Here is a 20457-nt window from a genome sequence, read left to right as displayed (position 1 = left end):
ATATCCAGCTTGGATCTGGCATTAAACTTGGAATTCGGTTATGCCGCACTGCCACTTCACATGTGTTTTGAGGTTCTACTTCTGACACAACAAATTACAGTGTGTAAGCAAATTTCTTTTATCATCTTCATTTGCATGACTTCACTCACATTAATGCCTTCTAGTTAGTTCTGCTCATTGCTTCTAAGGAATGGGGAAGTTTTTAGCTTCCACAATCCAAATGTGATCTCTCTAATGCCACGTACACGCGATCGGCTCATCCGATTGAAAACGGACCGATGGATTTTTTCATCAGATATCCGATGAAGCTGACTTTCATCAGTCTTGCCTACACACCATCAGTTAAAAATCCGTTCGTGTCAGAACGCGTTGACGTAAAACGCTACGACGTGCTGAGAAAAATGAAGTTCAATGCTTCCGAGCATGTGTCGACTTGATTCTGAGCATGCATGGATTTTTAACCGATGGACTTGCCCACAGACGATCGTTTTTTTCTATCGTTTTTTTAACCATCAGATAATTTTAAAACGAGTTCTAAGTTTTTGCACCGATGGGGGAAATTAAACGATCGTGTGTACAGGGCATTGGTTTATTTTTGAAAATCATAATGAAGAAAATGTAGTTTTATATTCTAGTTGTGTTCATGTGCCACCAACCATTTTTAAGCCCCCGGTCACACCAGTGTAACTTGTCATGCGATTTAATAGTTTCAAATCGCATGACAAGTTGCACCCTATTGTCCTCAATGGAAGCGGTCAAATAGGTGCAACTCTGACTCCATCAGAGTCCTACAGATTTAGAAAGTAGTTCTTGCACTACTTTTTGAAAGTTCAGGTATAGCATTTATTATCTTTATAATATAGTATTTGTTGCTCAGTTGGTAAAAACGTTAACATGAATTTAGGGTAAGCGAGGTTAGGTTTTTGTAATGGTTGGTTTTAGGTTATCAATAGGTAAGTAATAGAGTCAGTAAGTGACCATTTCTTTTTCAGGTGTGATTTCCTTTTTCAGGCTAGTTCCATATGGGATAAATCAGCTGTAGTGTGTGTGTGTGTGTGTTCGTCTTTTATTTTAGCCAATAGGAAAAATTATCATCTCTTTCATAATTTGTTGCTATGTTTGTAGATTTTTTTTTTTATCTTCTTCCTGGGTGAATATTCTATTTCACAGAACAGATTAAAGCGACAAAACGCCCGTAGAAACGCTCCTTGTCACGCTAGACGCTTGAATCGAGCGTTTCCATTAGTTTCTATGGGGATAAAAAACGTTAAACGCCCAAATCAGCCCAATTCGCTCGACAAGAAAGGGTCCAGAACTTGTTTGAGCTTCAGGCGTTCGGCTTCAGGCTTTTTGGAGTGGAGATGTGAACCATCTCTCCATTGAGAATAATGGATTTTTTCCCCTCCTAGCATTTTATAGCTTCAGGCTACAAAACGCTCAGGTGTGAATGGGCCCTAATGGAGAATTAAAAATGGTGCACAACTATCCACACATTTTGAATATGAACCAAGTTATTCTACATTATATATTTATAGAAAATACCTAAATATTTCACAAGATTGGTAATTTTTTCTTTTCCTATCTCTACTTTTTTTTTCTTTTTCTTTTCCTTCTCTTTTTTTTCTTTTTCTTTTCCTTCTTTTCTTTTTCTTTTCCTTCTCGTTTCTTTTTCTTATCCTTCTCCTTTCCCTTATCTTATCCTTCTCTTTTCACTTACCTTTTTTTTTTTTCCATCCCTTCTTTCTTTTTTTTTTTTTTTAATATTCCTCAATTTACAAATGCCTGAACTGCTTACGAGAAAGTTTTCCAGATGATGTCCTCAGATTTTCTTTGCAAACTCCTTGGAAAAAATCCCATTGCATCATTAACGGGTCCTTTTTAGATGAAATATACAAGGGGTAACAGTGACAGGAAACAGAAGTTTGAGTTGGTAATAGAGTTTTAAACAAAGGAAGACTTCTCCCTTATTTCTACGTATTTAGTTTTTCCAGAAACTGTAAATGTCACTTGTTTTTCATAGGGGTTTGGTCACTCTTTTGCCATGTGTTCCCTGCGACATTAGATAAGCATACATTTCCTTTTTTAATATACCACAGAAATATCATGAAAAGTCATTGTGAGATGTTTGCAGCTAGAAAGCGAACTAAATAGGCACTTGAGGAAATGGGAGTCCCTTGATAAGCATGAATACAAAAATGATTATCTCGTCATATGCGTTTGAGGGTTTTTAAGATAAGTATTTTTTTTTAACGAATTTTACTTCAAGTTTACATAACCTTTAACAATGCTCAACCTGTCAGCTATTGACCCCTTTATATGTGAAAATAAATGATTAGCATGCTGGCACTCCTTGTTTTACACAGGCCACAGTTTGGAGCATTCCAAATGGCTCTTTGCAAGAACCGATGAGTTTTAACAGTGTGGCACCAAAGACCATTCATTAATTCCTAATGAAAAGTGGAAGGGCAACCCAACATATTTTGGGGGTTCTAAAGGTCCCCCTTCATCAGGTCTAAATGTGCCTTTTAGAAAAACAATAGTGTACTCAAATGTTTTAAATAAGTCTGAAACCATTTTGGTTGATATTATTGTATATATTGCAATGCTGGTTCTTGCTGGTTTTGGATGCGTACTTTTGGTGTGGCACTTTTTTTTCCCCCCTGCCACATACTTCTCAACCTGGTAGGGCTCTTCCATATTCCTCTAAAAGGGGGGGCGTGGCCGACTGCCAAGCATGGTAGACGTGTAGCTGTACAGCTCCTGCACCGACCGGATCAATAGTTCCTCTACCCGCTTCCTAAGCAGCTCCCAGCGACACCGTGACCCACCAGCACATCACTGCAGACTCAAAGAATGTCCGGGCAGAGTCGTAAGAGGAAGGAGATCCGTCAGCCGAAGAGGCTTACTGATTTCTTTGCGCTGGCGAATCCCCAAGATAGCGCCCGCAATGCCGCACACGCTGCTACTGCGGCCTACACGGACCTTCCAGATGCTGCTGAAACGGGAACATCTGCACACCCGGACTCCCTGGATTCCCCACCCTCCTCCCTCACCTCCTCAGCCGGCAACAGCCCTGCCAAATCGCGGCTGCGTCTGGACACGGACTCAACGACACAGGAGGTGAGTGCTGGGTTGAATCTCCCTCCTTCATCTCCCATTGCGGCCTTCCCCACGGCTGATCAGCCTGTGTTAGACACAACTCTGAAGGAGATGCTTGTCTCCCTCCACGCTGATTTCTCCAGCATGTTCCATCAGTTCTCCACACAGATGCAGCATATGGGGCAGAGAATGCAACATGTGGAGAATCAAATGGGGCAGATGACAGACACTGTTAATAACCTGGTAGACGCTCATGAATGTAATCTGGACGAGCAGCGGTGGGTGAGGGCCAAGCTGGCGGACCTTGAAGATAGGTCCCGCCGCAATAATGTGAAAATCAGGGGGATCCCTGAAACGGTCCCCCCCCAGGACTTGAATGCTTATGCTAGAAAACTGATGTCTACAGTCCTGCCTGAGTTAACCCCCATGGAGACTGTTATTGATCAGATCCACCATATTCCTCTAAAAGGAAACTTGATAAACATGATGTACTGTGATGATACTTTGATTTGTAGACTAGCTGCAGGGAGGAACGGTATGCGACTCTCACTGTAGCACATGGGGAAAAAAGGCATTGTTTTCTTAAAGTGGATATTTTACATCATCTGAGCCCCACTAACCAAAAACGATATTTAATTAATTTTTATTTTTTCAAAGCAAACTCCCTCATCCATCCCTCCATGCATTTTGGTGAGAAATCTTTTAAGCACTGCCTAGAATTTCTGCCAGTGGGCATCTTGAGTTGAGGGCAAATGATTCATGTATAATTTACTTCCTGCCCTTGGCTCAAGTATGCATACAGGAGAGGGTGCTTGGCTAAGAAAACCCCTCCTCTCTTCCTCTCCTGCCGAAGACGTCCAGTGATGTATGTCATAATTTGCCTAGGCACGATAACAAGGAAGTAACCGATGAAATGTTTAAAACCAGTAGATATATTTACTAATGCTAGCACCATGAGCATCAAAAATCTTAATTGGGAGAGTGAATTTCCACTTTAATTAAATTACTCTTCGATAAAAAGGATCTGACAATTGCTAATCTGTTGACATCATGTCTGTGGGGTTATGTATACGTGCTAATGAGTATTATATTCGATGCCCATCAGATTTCTTGTGTTGTCAGTGCAGAATCTATGGTCGAGAGCTAATTGGCTGCTATGGGCAGAAAAATGGTCTGGTTGGCACACTTTTCATGCTTGGCAGTCTTGCTGGATAAAAGTAGATGGATTTCGACAGAAGGAACTATAAAGTTTAGTAAACCTTCCTACGTCTCTAGGCAGGCAGACTTTGCTTGAACCACTTGTTCGCCTCATATCTTCAATACCATAGATTTACCAAGTCCACATAACTGATCTTGCAAGTTGACGGAGCTCTCTTAAAGTGATATTTAACTCACACTACTTGTACTTGGTTATTGATTCTAGGTGTTGGGAATAATAATAATAATAAAAAAAAAAAAAAACTTTTTTTGGATCTCTTATATTGCAGTGTACAGGGCCGCATTAAAAGTTTTTAGGGGAAGGAGCAACCTAGGATCTGATGACACATATATGATATGTTTCACAAGGAGGTCCGAGGAGGTTTCCTGTACTAGACACGCTCCACCCCGCCCCGCCACGCTAGATTACGTTATGGTGGCTGGGGGGGGGGGAGATTTGGTGGCTGGGGGGGGAGATTTGGTGGCCGGGGGGGGGGGGGGGATTTGGTGGTGCCAATCTACATTCTGGAGCCACCTCAAAAGGTGACAGAAGTAGTTATGTGGGCTGGCTGGAATAGAAGAAATAAGTGAATTGATTTGCCATTGTACACCTGAGGTGCATGTGCTCTAAAGGTGGCAAGGCAATAGTAAGAGGATCGGCTACTATTGTGTTGCCACAAAAAATAAGAAAATCTAAACTGTGGGATCAGCCAAATATTTAATAAAGGTAAATAATAGGTAAATAATGCAATGAGAAAAAAAAAAACATACTGTAAAAATATTTGCACTCACACTTTTTTAGGCTCTCATTCAATTTCCTATCCAGGGGGCGATTGAATAGTGATGATATGTCGGCATGCCATTTAATGCTTATAGTTAGTCTAAAGACCACAAACCATTAAGCTGGCATTCTTTATACCAATGTGTTGTGTATATTGGTTTTGTTTCACCCGTTTCTCTGTCTTGGCCTGGCTTCTGCTTCCCCTCCAGCTCAGATTCTTGTCTTGGTATGCAAATCTCTGGTGGAATAAACAAAGGTGCTCTGTTGGTACATAATTATGTGGAAGGCTAGAGGACTGTACATAGAAGGCATAACTGTCTGCAGTAGGTTGAGCAGCAAATACTTTGATATGTGGTCAAAGAGTCTGACATGCTTAAATATGTACATTTTTGAAATAAATAGATATAATAAATATATAAATACCTTTACGTGGAAATTGGCTATAAGTGACACCTGGATAGATTCTTACATGTGTGTACTAGTTTTAATGTAGCACTGTAGATGTTATGCTTTTTGTTACAAATGTTTTATTTTGGTCTCTCATTGTTTAGTCTAACGGGTCTTTACAATGAAAAGTACATTTTAGCTGTTGAGCCTTGTACACACGATGAGAATGTCGGACGATTAATTAATCAAAAATTAAGATGTTACTAAACTAGCGAAAATTCTTGTACGGCAGAATACAACTTTGGAAGTGGTATAATGTATTGTAATGTTTTTTTCCGTTTCTGAGGATGCATGATCTCGGTCTCTATGAAGTTTTTTTGGACAAATAGTGAACTGATTAAACAAAATTCGTTCATTCTGGTATGGTACAAGCAACAGTTTCATGTTTGTCCCTTTTGGATAATTTAGCAAGAACTGTCGAGCTCTGCTCTCAAAAACTGTGTACGAGCGATCAGACTATCTTGCGATCGATTTCGAAAGTGGTATTTTTCATCCAATTTTCTGATCGTGTGTACTAGCATTCTATAAGCCTGTATCCACACCAAAGCGTTGACGAAATGCAGGCATAAATGCACTGAAAATGTAGCAAAACTTGCGTCACACCTCAAACGCGGTTAGCAGTGCCACGTTTTTTTTTGCATGACAAAAGTCTCTTGGCTCTGTACCAAAAGGTTCACAAGCTACTTTGTCGCATGTAGTCTTGCGTGACAAGTGTAACAAAAAAAAAACGTTGCACACAGCCGTTTATTATAACATGTTTGTTATTTTAAAAATATCTCTTTAGAATCAATTTAAAGGGGTTTTAAAGGAAAAAAAATGTTTCCCTAAATGGCTTCCTTTACCTTAGTGCAGTCCTCTCACTTACCTCATCCTTCGATTTTGCTTTTAAATGTCCTTATTTCTTCTGAGAAATCCTCACTTCCTGTTCTTCTGTCTGTAACTACACACAGTAATGCAAGGCTTTCTTCCTGGTGTGGAGAAAGCCTCTTGAGGGGGCGAGCAGGAGTGTCAGGACGCCCACTAACACACAGCTCCTTTATCTGCAAAGTAGAGTGTTCTGACCCTCCTGCTCGTCCCCTCCCCCTCAAGAGGCTTTCTCCACACTAGGGAGACAGCCTCGCATTACTGTGTGTAGTTACAGACAGAGGAACAGGAAGTGAGGATTTCTCAGAAGAAATAAGGACATTAATTCTAGAGCAAGAAAGCCGGAAGTGCGGGGCCAGGTCCGGTAAAAAAAAAAAAGGTATTTGTAAAGTTTAATACCTGAGAAATGCCGAAAGTGATTGAAGAAGGTGAAGGTTTGCTTTATGAATCAAAACAAAAGACTCTGGGATACATGAAGTATACAGATCGCTCTCCTTCCTGCGCTCACTTTCTTCAAGGCACTAGAATAGAATCCTAGTTAAAAATGTGTTTATCATTTGGGAATTTTTCCATCTGCCGGTTTTAGAGGAAATGGACTTTGCAGGAAAACTGTTTGACTGTAAAGAGAAGGCTGTATTATCAGGTAAATGCTGCTATCTTGTGGCTACATGGTGAAATCAGTCCGTGTATATATTCTACACTAGACTGTAAAACCAGTGTCGGCAAAAGTTCCTGAGCTTAAATTATTTCAAATGACTATTCGCCCCAGCATCACGGTCTGTCTTCTTGTACGCTCTGCAGTGAGATGAATCGCACTGCATGGCACAATGTAGGGCACACACTACTTCTGAAAAATGTACCGCACCAATTTCCATGGTACTGTGCGATCTGGTGCTCGCAATTGCACTTTCGATATGTTTTTGTGGTGCGGTTAACAATCTAATGGCACCGGCAGCAGATCAAAAAAGCGTTTTTGAATGCAGTGTGGGAAACACGTACGGAACATGCCCTTCCCTCACTGCGTTCTGGTGTGAAAACTGTATTTTTTGGTGCCAGTTAAACACATCTGCTAACTTTGTGTAATGGACTGTACCCTGGATGTACTGTTGTGTGCATAGATTGTCTTGTTCCTCACTTGGCTTATGTAAAATGAAAAAGCTTGCTACAAATTACTACCTTGCTATGTAAGTATATCTTAGGGAATGGTAGGTGTGTGGTGTTTTTTTGGGGGGGCTTAAATTGGAACTATGTCCTTCCTCTGCTGCAGGACTTAAAAGTGTTGGGTAGCCTTTACAAAAAATCATATTAGCGTGCAGAGTAGTGGCTTGGTGGTTAACACTCCTGCCTTGCAGCACTGGTGTCCTTGGTCCAAATCTCAGTCAGGCCCGTGCATCCAAAACCTGCATCCAATTGGCTCAGCCGGAGATTGTGGCTGGCTGGTTCACATATTTCTGCAGCGACTCCGGTGCGATTTGCACAAGAGCCCTGTGTGGCTTTTGGTCTGTTTCAGGTCGGAATTCAGACAAAGATTCGGGCTGAAATCGGACCTGAAACGGTGAACGATGATGCACCGGACTCCTGATGTGAGCCGCTGCATGCTCATATGTGAACCCAGCCTTAGTGTGTGTGTGTGTCTGTGTGTGTGTGCTAGTATGTATGCATGTGAAATAGGGATGCACAGCATATAAATCACTACATGAGTTGTCCACACTATATAAAGGTCTATAATAAATTATTATTATACAGGATTTATATAGCGCCAATAGTTTACGCAGTGCTTTACATTATAAAAGGGAGACAATACAGTTACAATACGAGAGGATTAAGAGGGCCCGGCTCAAAAGAGCTTACAATCTAATAGGGTGGGATATAATGAATAAATGCAGCTGTATTCGGTTACTGTTGCTCCTTCTAGGCTATGATTTGACTTAAAGCTATTTAAAACCCACTCCACCCATACCCGTACATATGTACTTTTTTTTTTCCACCAAGGGTCTTCTGGCTGGTCTAATAACATCACGGGTCTGCAGTGGTAGGCAAATTACACTACAGTTGTGCTTTTCGGCTCCTATGTAATGATTTGCGAGCAGTGCAGTAGTAAGTTAAATTCAGGAGTTTAGAGGAAATAGTTTGCATGATGCTGACAGTCACTGAAGTGGAAGACTGAGGACATCTTGTGGTATGGAGGGGGCAGCTTTGAATTAAAGGAGAGTATTGCAACAAAAGATATACTTTAATTTCACTATTGCAATTTTTTTTTCCCATGATGTTGCCTTGAGTTCAGTTTTTAATAACTGCTGAGTTAGTAAAAATAAATTAAAAATAATTTTGCACTTTGTTCTCCTTCCTGGTTGCCGCTACTTCACCTAACCCTTCCCTCACTACTCTCCCTTCCAAATCAACAATCTGACCGCAGCTTTCCAAACTCATCCCTCCAATATTATATCTGAAAGCGATGAGGCAGTGTTCAGAAGAGTGTAGGGGGCAGTAAGAAATCTGCATTGGATATCTTGCTTAACCTCAAGCCACCCCCTAGCCCTAGGGTGTCAAAAGCAACTCCATTGTGGGCCTCATTAGCATTATGGTTGCCCTCAAAGGGCTGGTTGTATCGATAAGGCGCCTTTCACATGGACGGCTGTTTTGCCGCAGCTAAAAGCATGTAAATGTTCTGTGAAATTTAAGGCTTCAGGCACCGCGATTAGATGCATTTGTACATTGCGATTACGTGCGGTTACTTGCGGCTGCGTTTAGCTGCGGTAGTCATTCCCATAGCAACCTTTTTTCATTTCTTTTGATTATGATGTGCTTCCTGTTCGTTCTTTTTTTCTCACGCTGCTATCCGCAGTTGACACAAAAGACTGCGATTACCTGCGGTTAAGTGCATATAGCTGCGCTAAATCGCACATGGACGCATTCAATTCTATTTTTTTCTATTCGCACCAAACTGCATGTAATGAAATTGCAGCTAAACGCTGTGTGTGAATAGGGCCATAGGAAAGCATTGTGTGCTTTTAGCTGCGGTAGAAAACGATAAAATCTGCAACTAAAAGCACCATTCTATCCGTCCGTGTGAAAGGGGCCTAAGGCTAAATGTCCAGAGCAACCCAGCCCCCCTTCCATCAGATGTCAAGAGTCCCCCACCATAAGGTGTCAAGAATCCCCCACCATAAGGTGTCAAGAATCCCCCACCCTCCCTTATATCACAGTGCATCCCCTTACCCTTTGCTGCTGCTGGAGCTGGGAAACAGGAAGTGCAGGGTCTGGAGGAGGACCAGGGAGGACTGGAGTCTGCTGAGACCAGGAGAGGTAGAGATGAGGGGGTGCGCCTGTAGGAGGAGTTCTTTCCTCTCTGCTGCCAACTGCTGAGATGGTAGGAATGGAAGGGTTGGTTGGCAGAGACGAGCCTCTCCGTGGCATGGAGATACGCAGAATCTGGAACAGGAGTTCTATCCTGGTGTTAAAGTGGTTGTAAACCCACTTTTTTTACTTTTACAAGGCTTACCTGTAGGTAAGGAGAATATCTCCTAAACCTGCACGGTTTAGGAGATATTCCCCTCGCAATGTGCCACGCCGCGGCACATGCGCAGGAGGGATCTACGGCGAAAGGACCGGCAGCCGCCGGACCTTGCCGAGTTTTAAATCTCCCACGCGCGGGAGTGATGTCATCGCCGCTCCAGCCAATCACAGTGCTGGAGCGGCGATACCCGGAAGACACGCCGAGGCAAGATGAAATCTCGCTCGGCGTGGACCAGGTAAGTGCTACACACCTCGTTCCGAGGTAAGTATTTCATAATGAGCTAATATGCGGTGCATCTTAGCTCATTATGACTCTTGCCTTACAGGAGAAAAATAAATAAAAAATTTGATGCGGGTTTACAACCGCTTTAACTGCTGTGATAAGGTGGGGGTGGAGATGAGGGGGATTCCACAGCTGCAGGAGAGGTATGAGGCCCACTTGAAATGGCCTGGCGGGCCTTGTGTTTTGACGCTTGTGCCTTATCCTATCCTTAACTAGGAAAGAACTCCTAGGCAGGGCCGGCCCTACCATGGGACCTGATGGTACCATTGTACCAGGCAGCACTTTCAGGGGGGCAGCAAATTTCCTGCCTGCACGCCATCCCATTCCGCCAGCTCCACTCTCCACTCCACTGTGGGGCTTATTGCCGCCCGACCACTCCTCCCGTTCCGCTCCACTGTGGGGTTAATTGCATGAATAGAGCCATAACAGGTCATTTTTATACTCCTATATACATGTATAGAGCCAGGATAGGTCCACTTTAGTTATCATGATATAAAATAATAGATGTGGGGGCATTTTGGTGGGCGTAATTTTTTTTTTTGGGGGGGGGGGGGCAGCATTTCATTCTTGGTACCAGGCAGCACAATGTCTTGGGCCGGCACTGCTCATAGGCCAGTTGTATCTTCCCAACTAACCATTTTATTTATTTTTTGTAGGATGTGTAGTGCTTCCTCATTCCCCCAATAGGCATAAACATGCATAGTTGACTAATTTGAAGATGCATGTTAACATTGGATTGTGTCTGCACATTCTACTACTTTACTATACAATTTCTGTATATAACTTTAGCTAAAATTGTGGGGCAAAGCTCCGTAGCTTTTCCAATGGTTGCCTTCATACTGTGCACAAGACATTAATGGACTATATCTTCCGTATGTCGCTGTCTATAAATCTTTTAGCTTGAATTGCTTAGTGAAATATTGATTGTCTGCCTTGATGGGTGTTATATGTTTTTAGTTTGCATGTGTTCAGTGGTACACTTTACATAATTAGGTCTGTCTTTGTTGAGGTCTACAGGTTTATTTCCTTATTTGACTTTCCTGTAATGAATGGTATATTTGGTTATGATATATGGCATGGTTGTTTATCTCTCATATTTGCATTCCTATATATACAAACATAAGTTATCTTTAAGTGCAGAAAACTTTCCATTACTAAGTTCCCATGGTTTACTTTACACACCAGACGTAGACGCATTGGTCCTCTCTTATCTTGAAACCCACAATCAACAGTCGCTAACCATCAGTATGTTCATTTTATGTAGCACTGTCATTCAGTTTAGGCTCTTGTTCTTTTCATTTTTTTTTCCAGTTAGTTTCTCTCGATCAGAATGTTTTTCTGTCCATTATTTAGACACCATGCAGGGCAGAGTGAACGCTTTCACTGCCTGTAATGTCTGTTTACCTCCGGGTCTCTTCTAGCTGCCAAACCATTGTGCGACCTGTTTGCTATACAGGAAACGGGTGCGTGATTCATATTTTCAGTAACTGCTTTTTACAGCGGGATTTCTTCTGTATGAAACATGTCACAAGGCACTTCCTTTGTGCTTTTGGAAGCTATTGTTCAGCTGCATTTATTTATTTATTTTTAACATCATAATGGTCAGATCTACGGCAGAAATTAATATTTTGTCTTTTCTATATGTGGGTTGCTCAAAGTTTGAGGCTTGATGCAACCGTTTCTCAATAGGAAGAGGCTTTTTCTGCACCGCACAGATACTTTTATCTTGGCAGCAACGCTCTGTGATACATTAAAATAGCTGAAGTAGGGTTTGTGTTCCAAAATATACATTGCTGAATGTGTTTGCTCTCAGCCTGTCTGAAAAGTTGTACTCTTTAGTTGCAGAGCACAGAGGAGGAGCATTCCCAAGTTCCGCCTATTAGCCAGTTGGCCTCGGAAAAGAGCAAAGGTAAGCGGTTTTATTTTCTTCTACCCAGAGGTATTGTTCCACGTGAATATTAAATTGTCAAATGTTAAAGAGCACCTGTAACTTGGTAATAAATGCATCATACATGAGGTTAGGAAGGTTAAGGCACCATATGGTACCTCCAATACTGGGGGATTTTCTGTCTTATGGCATTGATCTGTTTAAAGGTAACTCTAGAGCTATGCACGCCATATTGTTTTCCTGTTTTTATCGTTTACATGACAGATTAAGGTGTGTGTGTGTGTGTGTGTGTGTGTGTGTCTTTTTTTTTTAAGAATTTGTATTGAAGTTTAAGTGATATAATCATATTGGTAAGATATTGAAATAATGAAGTACACATCGTATAATATCTGCAAGCCATATAGCATTGCAGCTCAAACTTCTAGCGTAGAACAGGGGTAGGCGACCCGGAGCCCTCCAGCTGTTGTGGAACTACATTTCACAGGAGGCATCGCAGAGCTGGCAGTTTCAGTTTCTCCCAGAGGCATGATAGGACTTGTAGTTCTGCAACAGCTGGAGGGCCCGAGGTTGCCTACCCCTGGTGTGTAGAATATTCAACAAAATTTAGCATCTAGAACAAACAAGTACAGTTTATTCAACTTATTGGATGTATCTGCAATCACCAAAAATAAAAGCCAAGACCCTCTGTGGGGCGGAGGGTAGGAAAAATATCACTGGTGGAGTAGATGCAAGAACCTGACGGGTAATGTTTGAGTCCCCATAAGTTAAGGGTTCATATGAGGGTTTTAAGTTATTTTTTATATATATATATATATATATATATATATATATATATATATATATATATATTATATATATATATATATATATATATATATATATATATATATATAAAATAATCAGCACAAGCAAACTCTCTATAAAAGAAACAATTATGTACGTTTAGTGTTATGCATCATCCATTCCCTTTGACTCTTTCGATGGGTTTAATTTTTAGGCTAAGGATTATTGGGTTGCCCATACTAAAATGCATCAGTCAGTTCATAGATTGGAAGAAAATACTTGTTGCAAGTCCCCCTGATACTGGCCACTCAGTTTTAGGCAAGTGATTTAAAGTGGAAGCCAAAGGTCGAAGAGTTCCAGACTCGTGCACACCTTGGTTCCTGCAAGAGAAAGATGTGGAAATTTGAGTGTTGCGTGTAATATAAATACCTCAGTTCCCCCCATCTCCCCAGTGGTGTGTTTTTTTTTTTTTTGTTACTACTTTATAGACCACGGAACTGATAATCATTGTTTTTATCCTGAACCGAAAGCTTTTTTGATGTCTAAGGTGATTCCTTTATATCTTTACAGATAATCTGCTAAGAACTGCAAGTCAGCATTCTGATAGCAGTGGCTTTGCTGAAGACACATCGGGTGACTGCCACCTAACAAACTCTCTTCCGGTAAGAAGTTGGTACAGCTGTAAACAGAAAAAAAAATGACAGTACATTTTTAGGTGTAGTTTGAAATACTCAATGGAGTTTGCATTAGCTTTAGAGAGCCAGAGAGTATCTGAAAGAAATTATTCTTTGTAACCTAATGCACTCTGATCCCTACAGCACAATGAGGTAGATCCAGGTATCCCTTCTGTAAAAGCAGGGCATGACTAGGTTATATACCAGCAGTATGGGCTAGATGTTGAACGGCACCAATTACTTGCTGTACCCAAATAAAATGTATGTCCCTTTTTTTCCCCCACAAATAGAGCTTTCTTTGATCACCTCTACGTTTTCTATTTTTTACGTTATCAACAAAAAACCCGACAATTTTGAAAAAAACAAACAATATTTTTTTATTTTCTACTATAAAATGCATCCAATAAAAAAATGTAAACAATTAAATTTCTTTGTTTAATTTAGGCCAATATGTATTCTTCTTCTACATATTTTTGGTAAAAAAAAATCCCAATAAGCGTATATTGATTGGTTTGTGCAAAAGTGATTGCGTCTACAAACTATGGGATATTTTTATGTTTTTTTTTTTTTTTACAACTAGTAATGGTCACGATCAGTGATTTTTTTTTTTTTTTTTTTTTTTATGGCTTTTTTTTTTTTTGCGGGACTGTGGCATTGCAGAGGAAAAATTGGACACTAAGTGACACTTTTTGGGGACTAGTGACACTAATAACAGTGATCAGTGCTAAAAAAAATGCACTATCACTGTATACATGACAGTGGCAGGTTAACATCAGGGGCAATCAAAGGGTTAAGTGTGCTCCTAGGGAGTGATATCTAACTGTGTGAGGGATGGTTAAACTGGAGGAAGAGAAATCTGTGTTCCTGTTTAGCAGGAACACAAGATCTCTCTTTCTCTCTGACAGAACGGCGGTCTGCCTTGTTTACATCGGCAGACTGCTGTCTTGCCTCTCCAGCGAACAATTAGCGGGTCTCGGCAGACCCGCTGAATGGCTCCCGCTGTGTCCAATCACAGCGAGAGTGGGTCAGCAAAGGCACGTGCGCCCGCAACCCGGCCACAGTAAGTGGGCGATCGGGAAGCAATTAAGGTTTGAACATATATTACAGACACAGATTTAGCTGCAATGTATAACCTCTTTAGAAATTAATCCAAGTTTTATAAACAAACGAAAAATATTTTTTTGACAAACAAAAGTGCAGCTGTAAAATATAAAAAAAAAAACTGTGAACTCTATTGGCTGTAATGCCATTGCACATAATACCTGAATAAATTACCAACATTAACCGCTTAAATACAGGCCACTTATACCCCCTTCCTGCCTAGGCCAATTTTCAGCTTTCAGCGCTGTCACACTTTGGGTACAGTGTTGCATGACATTGTCATTCAAATTACATTTTCATAATTGTTTACCAACAAATGGAGCTTTCTTTTGTGGAATTCAATCACCGCTGGGTTTTTTTTTTTTTGCAAAAGAACAAAGACCAAAAAAAAAAAATTCCCTAAGTTTGTCAGAAAATTTTGTAAAAAATCATGGTCATTATTCTCCTTCACCAAGTGCGTTGATGAGGCTGCACTGATGGGCACAGACAAGGCAGCACTTATGGGGCACTGGTGAGTAGGCGCTGAAAGACAGGACTGACTGGCATCACAGATGGGCAAAGATTGGCATCACCAATTGTGCCTATAGGTGATGCCAATGTGTGCCTGATTGGCATCACTGCTGGGTTAAATATTAACAAAAAAAAAAGTTTTTCTTTGATTTTTGTTTTCAGCAGCTTAGTAGATGCCGTCTTTTTTTTTTTTTTTTTTTTTGCGATAGTGCAGTGTTAATTTTGACATAAAATTTTGTTTTAGTCAGTCTTTGACTAAAATGCCATGTTTATTTATTTTATTTTTTCCATTTAAATTGTTGTATTGTAGTCGACTAAAATAGTGTTAATTTAGTCAACTAAATTAACACCAAGGATGTTTTTATGATTATTTTGTGCCATTAATTTCTTGAATGACAAGGCCACACTTCAGGTACATTCTCCCATTTAGATACAGCAAGTACAAATATTGTAATGAATTAATTTTTCTGGATGTCTTCTTTTTTTTTTATTAAGTATTTACATAACAATTACCTATTGCACAGTGCTTTCACAGTAAGCAGTGGAACATGTAGACTTCACTATAAAATATTCGAATCATCCCAAAGCTGTCATACAGTCCACAGACATGCAGCAGTTCTTAAAATAGGAAATAATCAATTAACCAAAGTGATGACCAAATTTAGATGATCAAAGAACAGCCCTTTTGAGGTCAAAGTATTGTTTTTCTGCCAATTCATTGAATAGTTTACTATATAAATCAATGTGCTTGTGTATTAGATATTCCATCTTCAATCTTATATTTTGGTTTAACAGGTTCAAGACTCTTTGCAAGCAATGGGAAGTAGTGCTGACAGCTGTGATAGTGAAACAACAGTAACTTCTATCGGAGAGGACATAAGGACCCCACTTGCGTTTGATCTGAGGGACTCCATTGACTTGGAAGATGATGAATTCCTAACTCCTGTTGAACGAAAATCATTTTTTGATGAGAAAGAAATAAACAAGCAACTCCTACAGACCAATACACCAGAATGCAATCAAAATGAGGTGTGCACAACCAGCAGGGACCTCAGCTCTGCTGTGGATAATGCTCAGGACACAAGTGAGGACATTTCTGAATTACAGCGGGACTGTATAGCAGAAAGCGAGTTGGAAACGCACAGTGATTATGATGCTATTTCTTACACCACTCACCATATATCCGAAGCCTTGGACAGTTTCTCCGACCATGACTGCTATCTTGGGTTTAATAGAACTGATTCAAGTTCTGTGGATCGTGTTAATACTGCACTACAGAGGGCTCAAAATAAACTGTTTGGTTCTTCTGAGACAGCGGGGGCAAGACCTGGGCGTAGCAGAGTCTCTTCAAAGGATCTGCTGAGGCGGAAGAACAAGTTATCAAGCTTGGGATACCCATTGAGGAGGACTCAGTCTTTGCCTTCTGCAATTTTAAGTCCTGTGAAAGTGGTATCCAAAGTAAATATAGTCTTAAATTCTGGAAAGGCAACTATGTGTAGCCCTCCATCATTTTCTTACAAGTATACCCCAGAGGAAGATGAATCCTTGGAACAAATAGAAGAAGTAGAAACATCCCCTAAATTTATGACATACAGGTCCCCTGTATTGGATACCAAGGATACCCAGAGAAGTAACCAGGGGCAAGTGTCAGAAGATCAACTTAACAGATCACAATCCTGCACAATACATGTCCCATCACACAGGTCTCATTCTTCCTGTTCTCTCCACTCCCTGCAATCTGACTGGCATGAACGACCGCTATGTGAACATTCAAGAGCGTGGAGCACACACAGCGTTCCTAACTTTTCTGGTGCCACATGTGGTTCAGTAATGTCCCAATTTTCCTGTCCATATAATCAGAGGTTCGCCTGTGGATCACTTCACAGATCCTGTTCGGGGTGTACTTTGCCTTTAAATTCACCACCTTCCACTACTGAAATGCAGCTACGTCGGGTCCTACATGACATCAGGAGTTCGCTGCAAAATCTTTCACAGGTAATTGAGAGTTGGTGATATTACTTAATCTGTAATAGGTCTCGGATAAAGAAGCCAAATAAACATCTCATTCCTTAAAATGTATTTAAAGTTTTTAGTTTTGGTTTTGGTGGTAAGGTGTTGGGACACATATTAAGTTTTTATTGGCACCTGTGGCCCCGCTGAAGAGGTTCACACTTCCACAAGGAGGTCTCAAATTCCAAAATTTGGAGTATCACTAGAATATAAATATAGCAGAAATCTTTCACTGGGGACACCTGTCCTGTGACAAGTAACCATGGATATTCCACTTGCCACCTCTTGTTTCTACAGGATAGGAGGTGAAGAGAAACCTCCCCAATGGTAAAAAGAGATAACAAAAAACATGACAGGATTGTAACTATTACCTGATTTATGTAAAAAGAAAGGTTGGGTGGTTGGTATATTATTTTATACTTATCTGAGCACCATCATGATCCAGCTCTGCACATAAGAGCAGTGGCTCTCCTGGTTCTGTCACTCCTCACAGGGCAGATTAATAGCAGCAGGAGTCATTGACTCCTGTTGTCAATCAAACTCTGTGAGAAGGGAGCTGGGGGTGGGACTGTTCCCCACTGTCTGTGTCTATGGACACAGGCAGTGGAGCTCGGGAGTGAGTCTGTATGCCTGCCCCCAAAGGAAGCGGGCACTGGACTAAGAGGACACTGGACGAAGAGGAGTGCTGGTAGGGGACCTGAGAAGAGGAGAATCGGGGCGGTTCAGTGCAAAACCATTGCACAGAGCAGATAAGTATAACATGTTTATTATTTTAGTAAAAAATTTAAAAATAAGCTTTACGAACACTTTTTAAGCTTTTTTACACAGCCTTCCCCTTTACCCTGTGCTAACAGAGGTAGTGCAGACAGTAAACGGCTTCAAACATGCTTGCGATAAGTCTATAGTCGGACAACAGGGTTAATGAGGAAAAAAATAACAAAGAAAAACCCCAAACCCCCCACACAAAAGAAAAAAAATACAGACAGACTTGATGACAGACTCAGTCTTTTTCTGCCATCACTTTTCTATGTTTCTTAAGGTCCACCCCATACAGATATACTGTGGCAGGGAGGCCCTCCTCCGCGAAATCACGTACAGGTACGTGATTTTGTGCACAGGGTCTCTAGGGCATGCCTGGGGGGCGCCGGCAACCCGCTCCCACTGTGTTTGGAGACAGCCGTAGCCAATCAGACCCGCCAGTTGTTCTCTGGAGAGGCATGTTGAGGGCCTTTTGGTGGGCGTGTTTTTTTTTGGGGGGGGGGGGGGGCAGCATTTCATTGCTGGACCCAGGCAGCACAATGTCTTGCCAGCCCTGCTAACAATTCTTACCTGATCCTTAAACAGAACTTCCTAAATGTAACCCCCTTTATCACAGTAAACAGAATTCTGATAACAAAAGCCATATAATCATGCCAATGATAATGGCAACGTTATCTGGAAAAATCTCTTCTTTTAGTGCAGTGTAACAGATCCCAATTGGGACCCACAACAGAAATGAGAGAGAGGTGCCGCTCAAAACTCCACCATGTCCTCTTGCATGACAAGCCGCAAGCAGTGCTGATAAGGACAGAGCTCATCCCACATCAAAACCTGTTTCACTCTGCCCCCAAAGTTTAATCTCTGATCAAGATTGGAATGAAGGGGGGGGTGGAATAAAATGTGTGGGGGCGGAGTAAAACATGTTGGGGGTGTGGCCTTATTGGAGCCTGGGCTGAGGCTGTTATACTACACCTTCAAGGGTTTTGCTGTGATGTGCAACTTTTAGAACTTAGGTTGGCCATACATGGAGCACATTTCTTTCCTGCAACCACATTGCTTGATGTGGGAATCCCTCATCCCAGGCCAATGCCTTCTCCAAGGGGAGGGTGGGGAAAGCCTTCCCTAACGGGAGAAGATCATGGTAATTGCTAGCGACTATAGCAGCCGCTAGCAATAATCACAGGTAAAACCCAGCATACTGGTTGTACCCAAGTCGGTCGATCAACTTGGTGCATTCAGCCTGCACATACACTGTTCGAATCGTGTCTGGTTCCTGCTGAACTGGCCGACATTCGAACCATGTACAGTGGGGATCGAAAGTTTGGGCACCCCAGGTAAAAATTTGTATTAATGTGCATAACGAAGCCAAGGAAAGATGGAAAAATCTCCAAAATGCATCAAATTACAGATTAGACATTTTTGTAATGTCAAAAAAAGTTAGATTTTATTTCCATCATGTACACTTTCAAAATGACAGAAAATGGCGTCTGCAAAAGTTTGGGCACCCTGCAGGGTTAATATCTTGTACTGCCCCCTTGGGCAAGTATCACAGCTTGTAAACGCTTTTTGTAGCCAGCCAAGGGTCTTTCAATTCTTGTTTAAAGGTATCTTTGCCCATTCCTTCAATTTTTTTTAGATTTCTGGGCTGTCTGTCACTCACTGCTCTTTTAAGGTCTATCCATTGATTTTCAATTATGTTGAGGTCAGGAGATTGTGAAGGCCATGGCAAAACCTTCAGTGTATGCCTCTTGATGTAATCCCCCGTGGATTTTGAGGTGTGTTTAGGATCATTATCCATTTGTAGAAGCCATCCTCTCTTTAACTTCAGGTTTTTCACAGATGGCATCAAGTTACCATCCAAAATTTGCTGAAATTTTATTGAATCCATTTTTCCTTCTACTCGTGAAATGTTCCCTGTGCCACTGGCTGCAATACAACCTCAAAGCATGATTGATCCACCCCCATGCTTAACAGTTGGACAGAGGTTCTTTTCATTAAATTCTGTGCCCTTTCTTCGCCAAACGTACCTTTGCTCATTACGGCCAAAAAGTTATATTTTAACCTCATCGGTCCACAGAACTTGTTTCCAAAATGCATCATGCTTGTCTATATGTTCATTTGCAAAGTTCAAACGCTGATTTTTGTGGTGAGGACGTAGAAGAGGTTTTCTTCTGATGACTCTTCCATGAAGACCATATTTGTACAAGTATCTCTTTATAATGGAATAGTGTACCACAACTCCAGTGTCTGCCAGATCTTTCTGGAGGGATCGTGCAGTCAAACGTGGGTTTTGGATTTCTTTTCTCACAATCCTGCGAGCTGTTCTGTCTGATATTTTTCTTGGTCTTCCAGATCTTGCTTTAACTTCCACTGTTCCTGATGACTGCCATTTCTTAATTACATTCCGAACAGAGGATATTGACATCTGAAAACGCTTTGCTATCTTCTTATAGCCTTCTCCAGCTTTGTCAGCGTCAACTATTTTCAGTTTCAGTTTTCTAGACAACTGCTTAGAAGAACCCATGGTGCTGATTGTTGGGGCAAG

General features: G+C 41.3%; 1 protein-coding gene across 1 annotated transcript in view; it reads left to right on the top strand.

The window, feature by feature from the left end:
* ITPRID2 (ITPR interacting domain containing 2) overlaps window positions 1-20457 on the top strand; it is a 150657-nt gene that overhangs the window by 109298 nt on the left and 20902 nt on the right. Inside the window, exons 9-11 of the mRNA XM_040357640.1 lie at window positions 12027-12096; window positions 13429-13520; window positions 15939-17138. Coding sequence (XP_040213574.1) covers window positions 12027-12096; window positions 13429-13520; window positions 15939-17138 — 1362 coding nt within the window. The remainder of the gene's footprint in view (window positions 1-12026; window positions 12097-13428; window positions 13521-15938; window positions 17139-20457) is intronic.

Source organism: Rana temporaria, chromosome 6 (assembly GCF_905171775.1).
Source record: "Rana temporaria chromosome 6, aRanTem1.1, whole genome shotgun sequence".
In the NCBI taxonomy this organism is placed as follows: Eukaryota; Metazoa; Chordata; class Amphibia; order Anura; family Ranidae; genus Rana; species Rana temporaria.
This window is presented reverse-complemented; position numbering and strand designations above follow the sequence as displayed.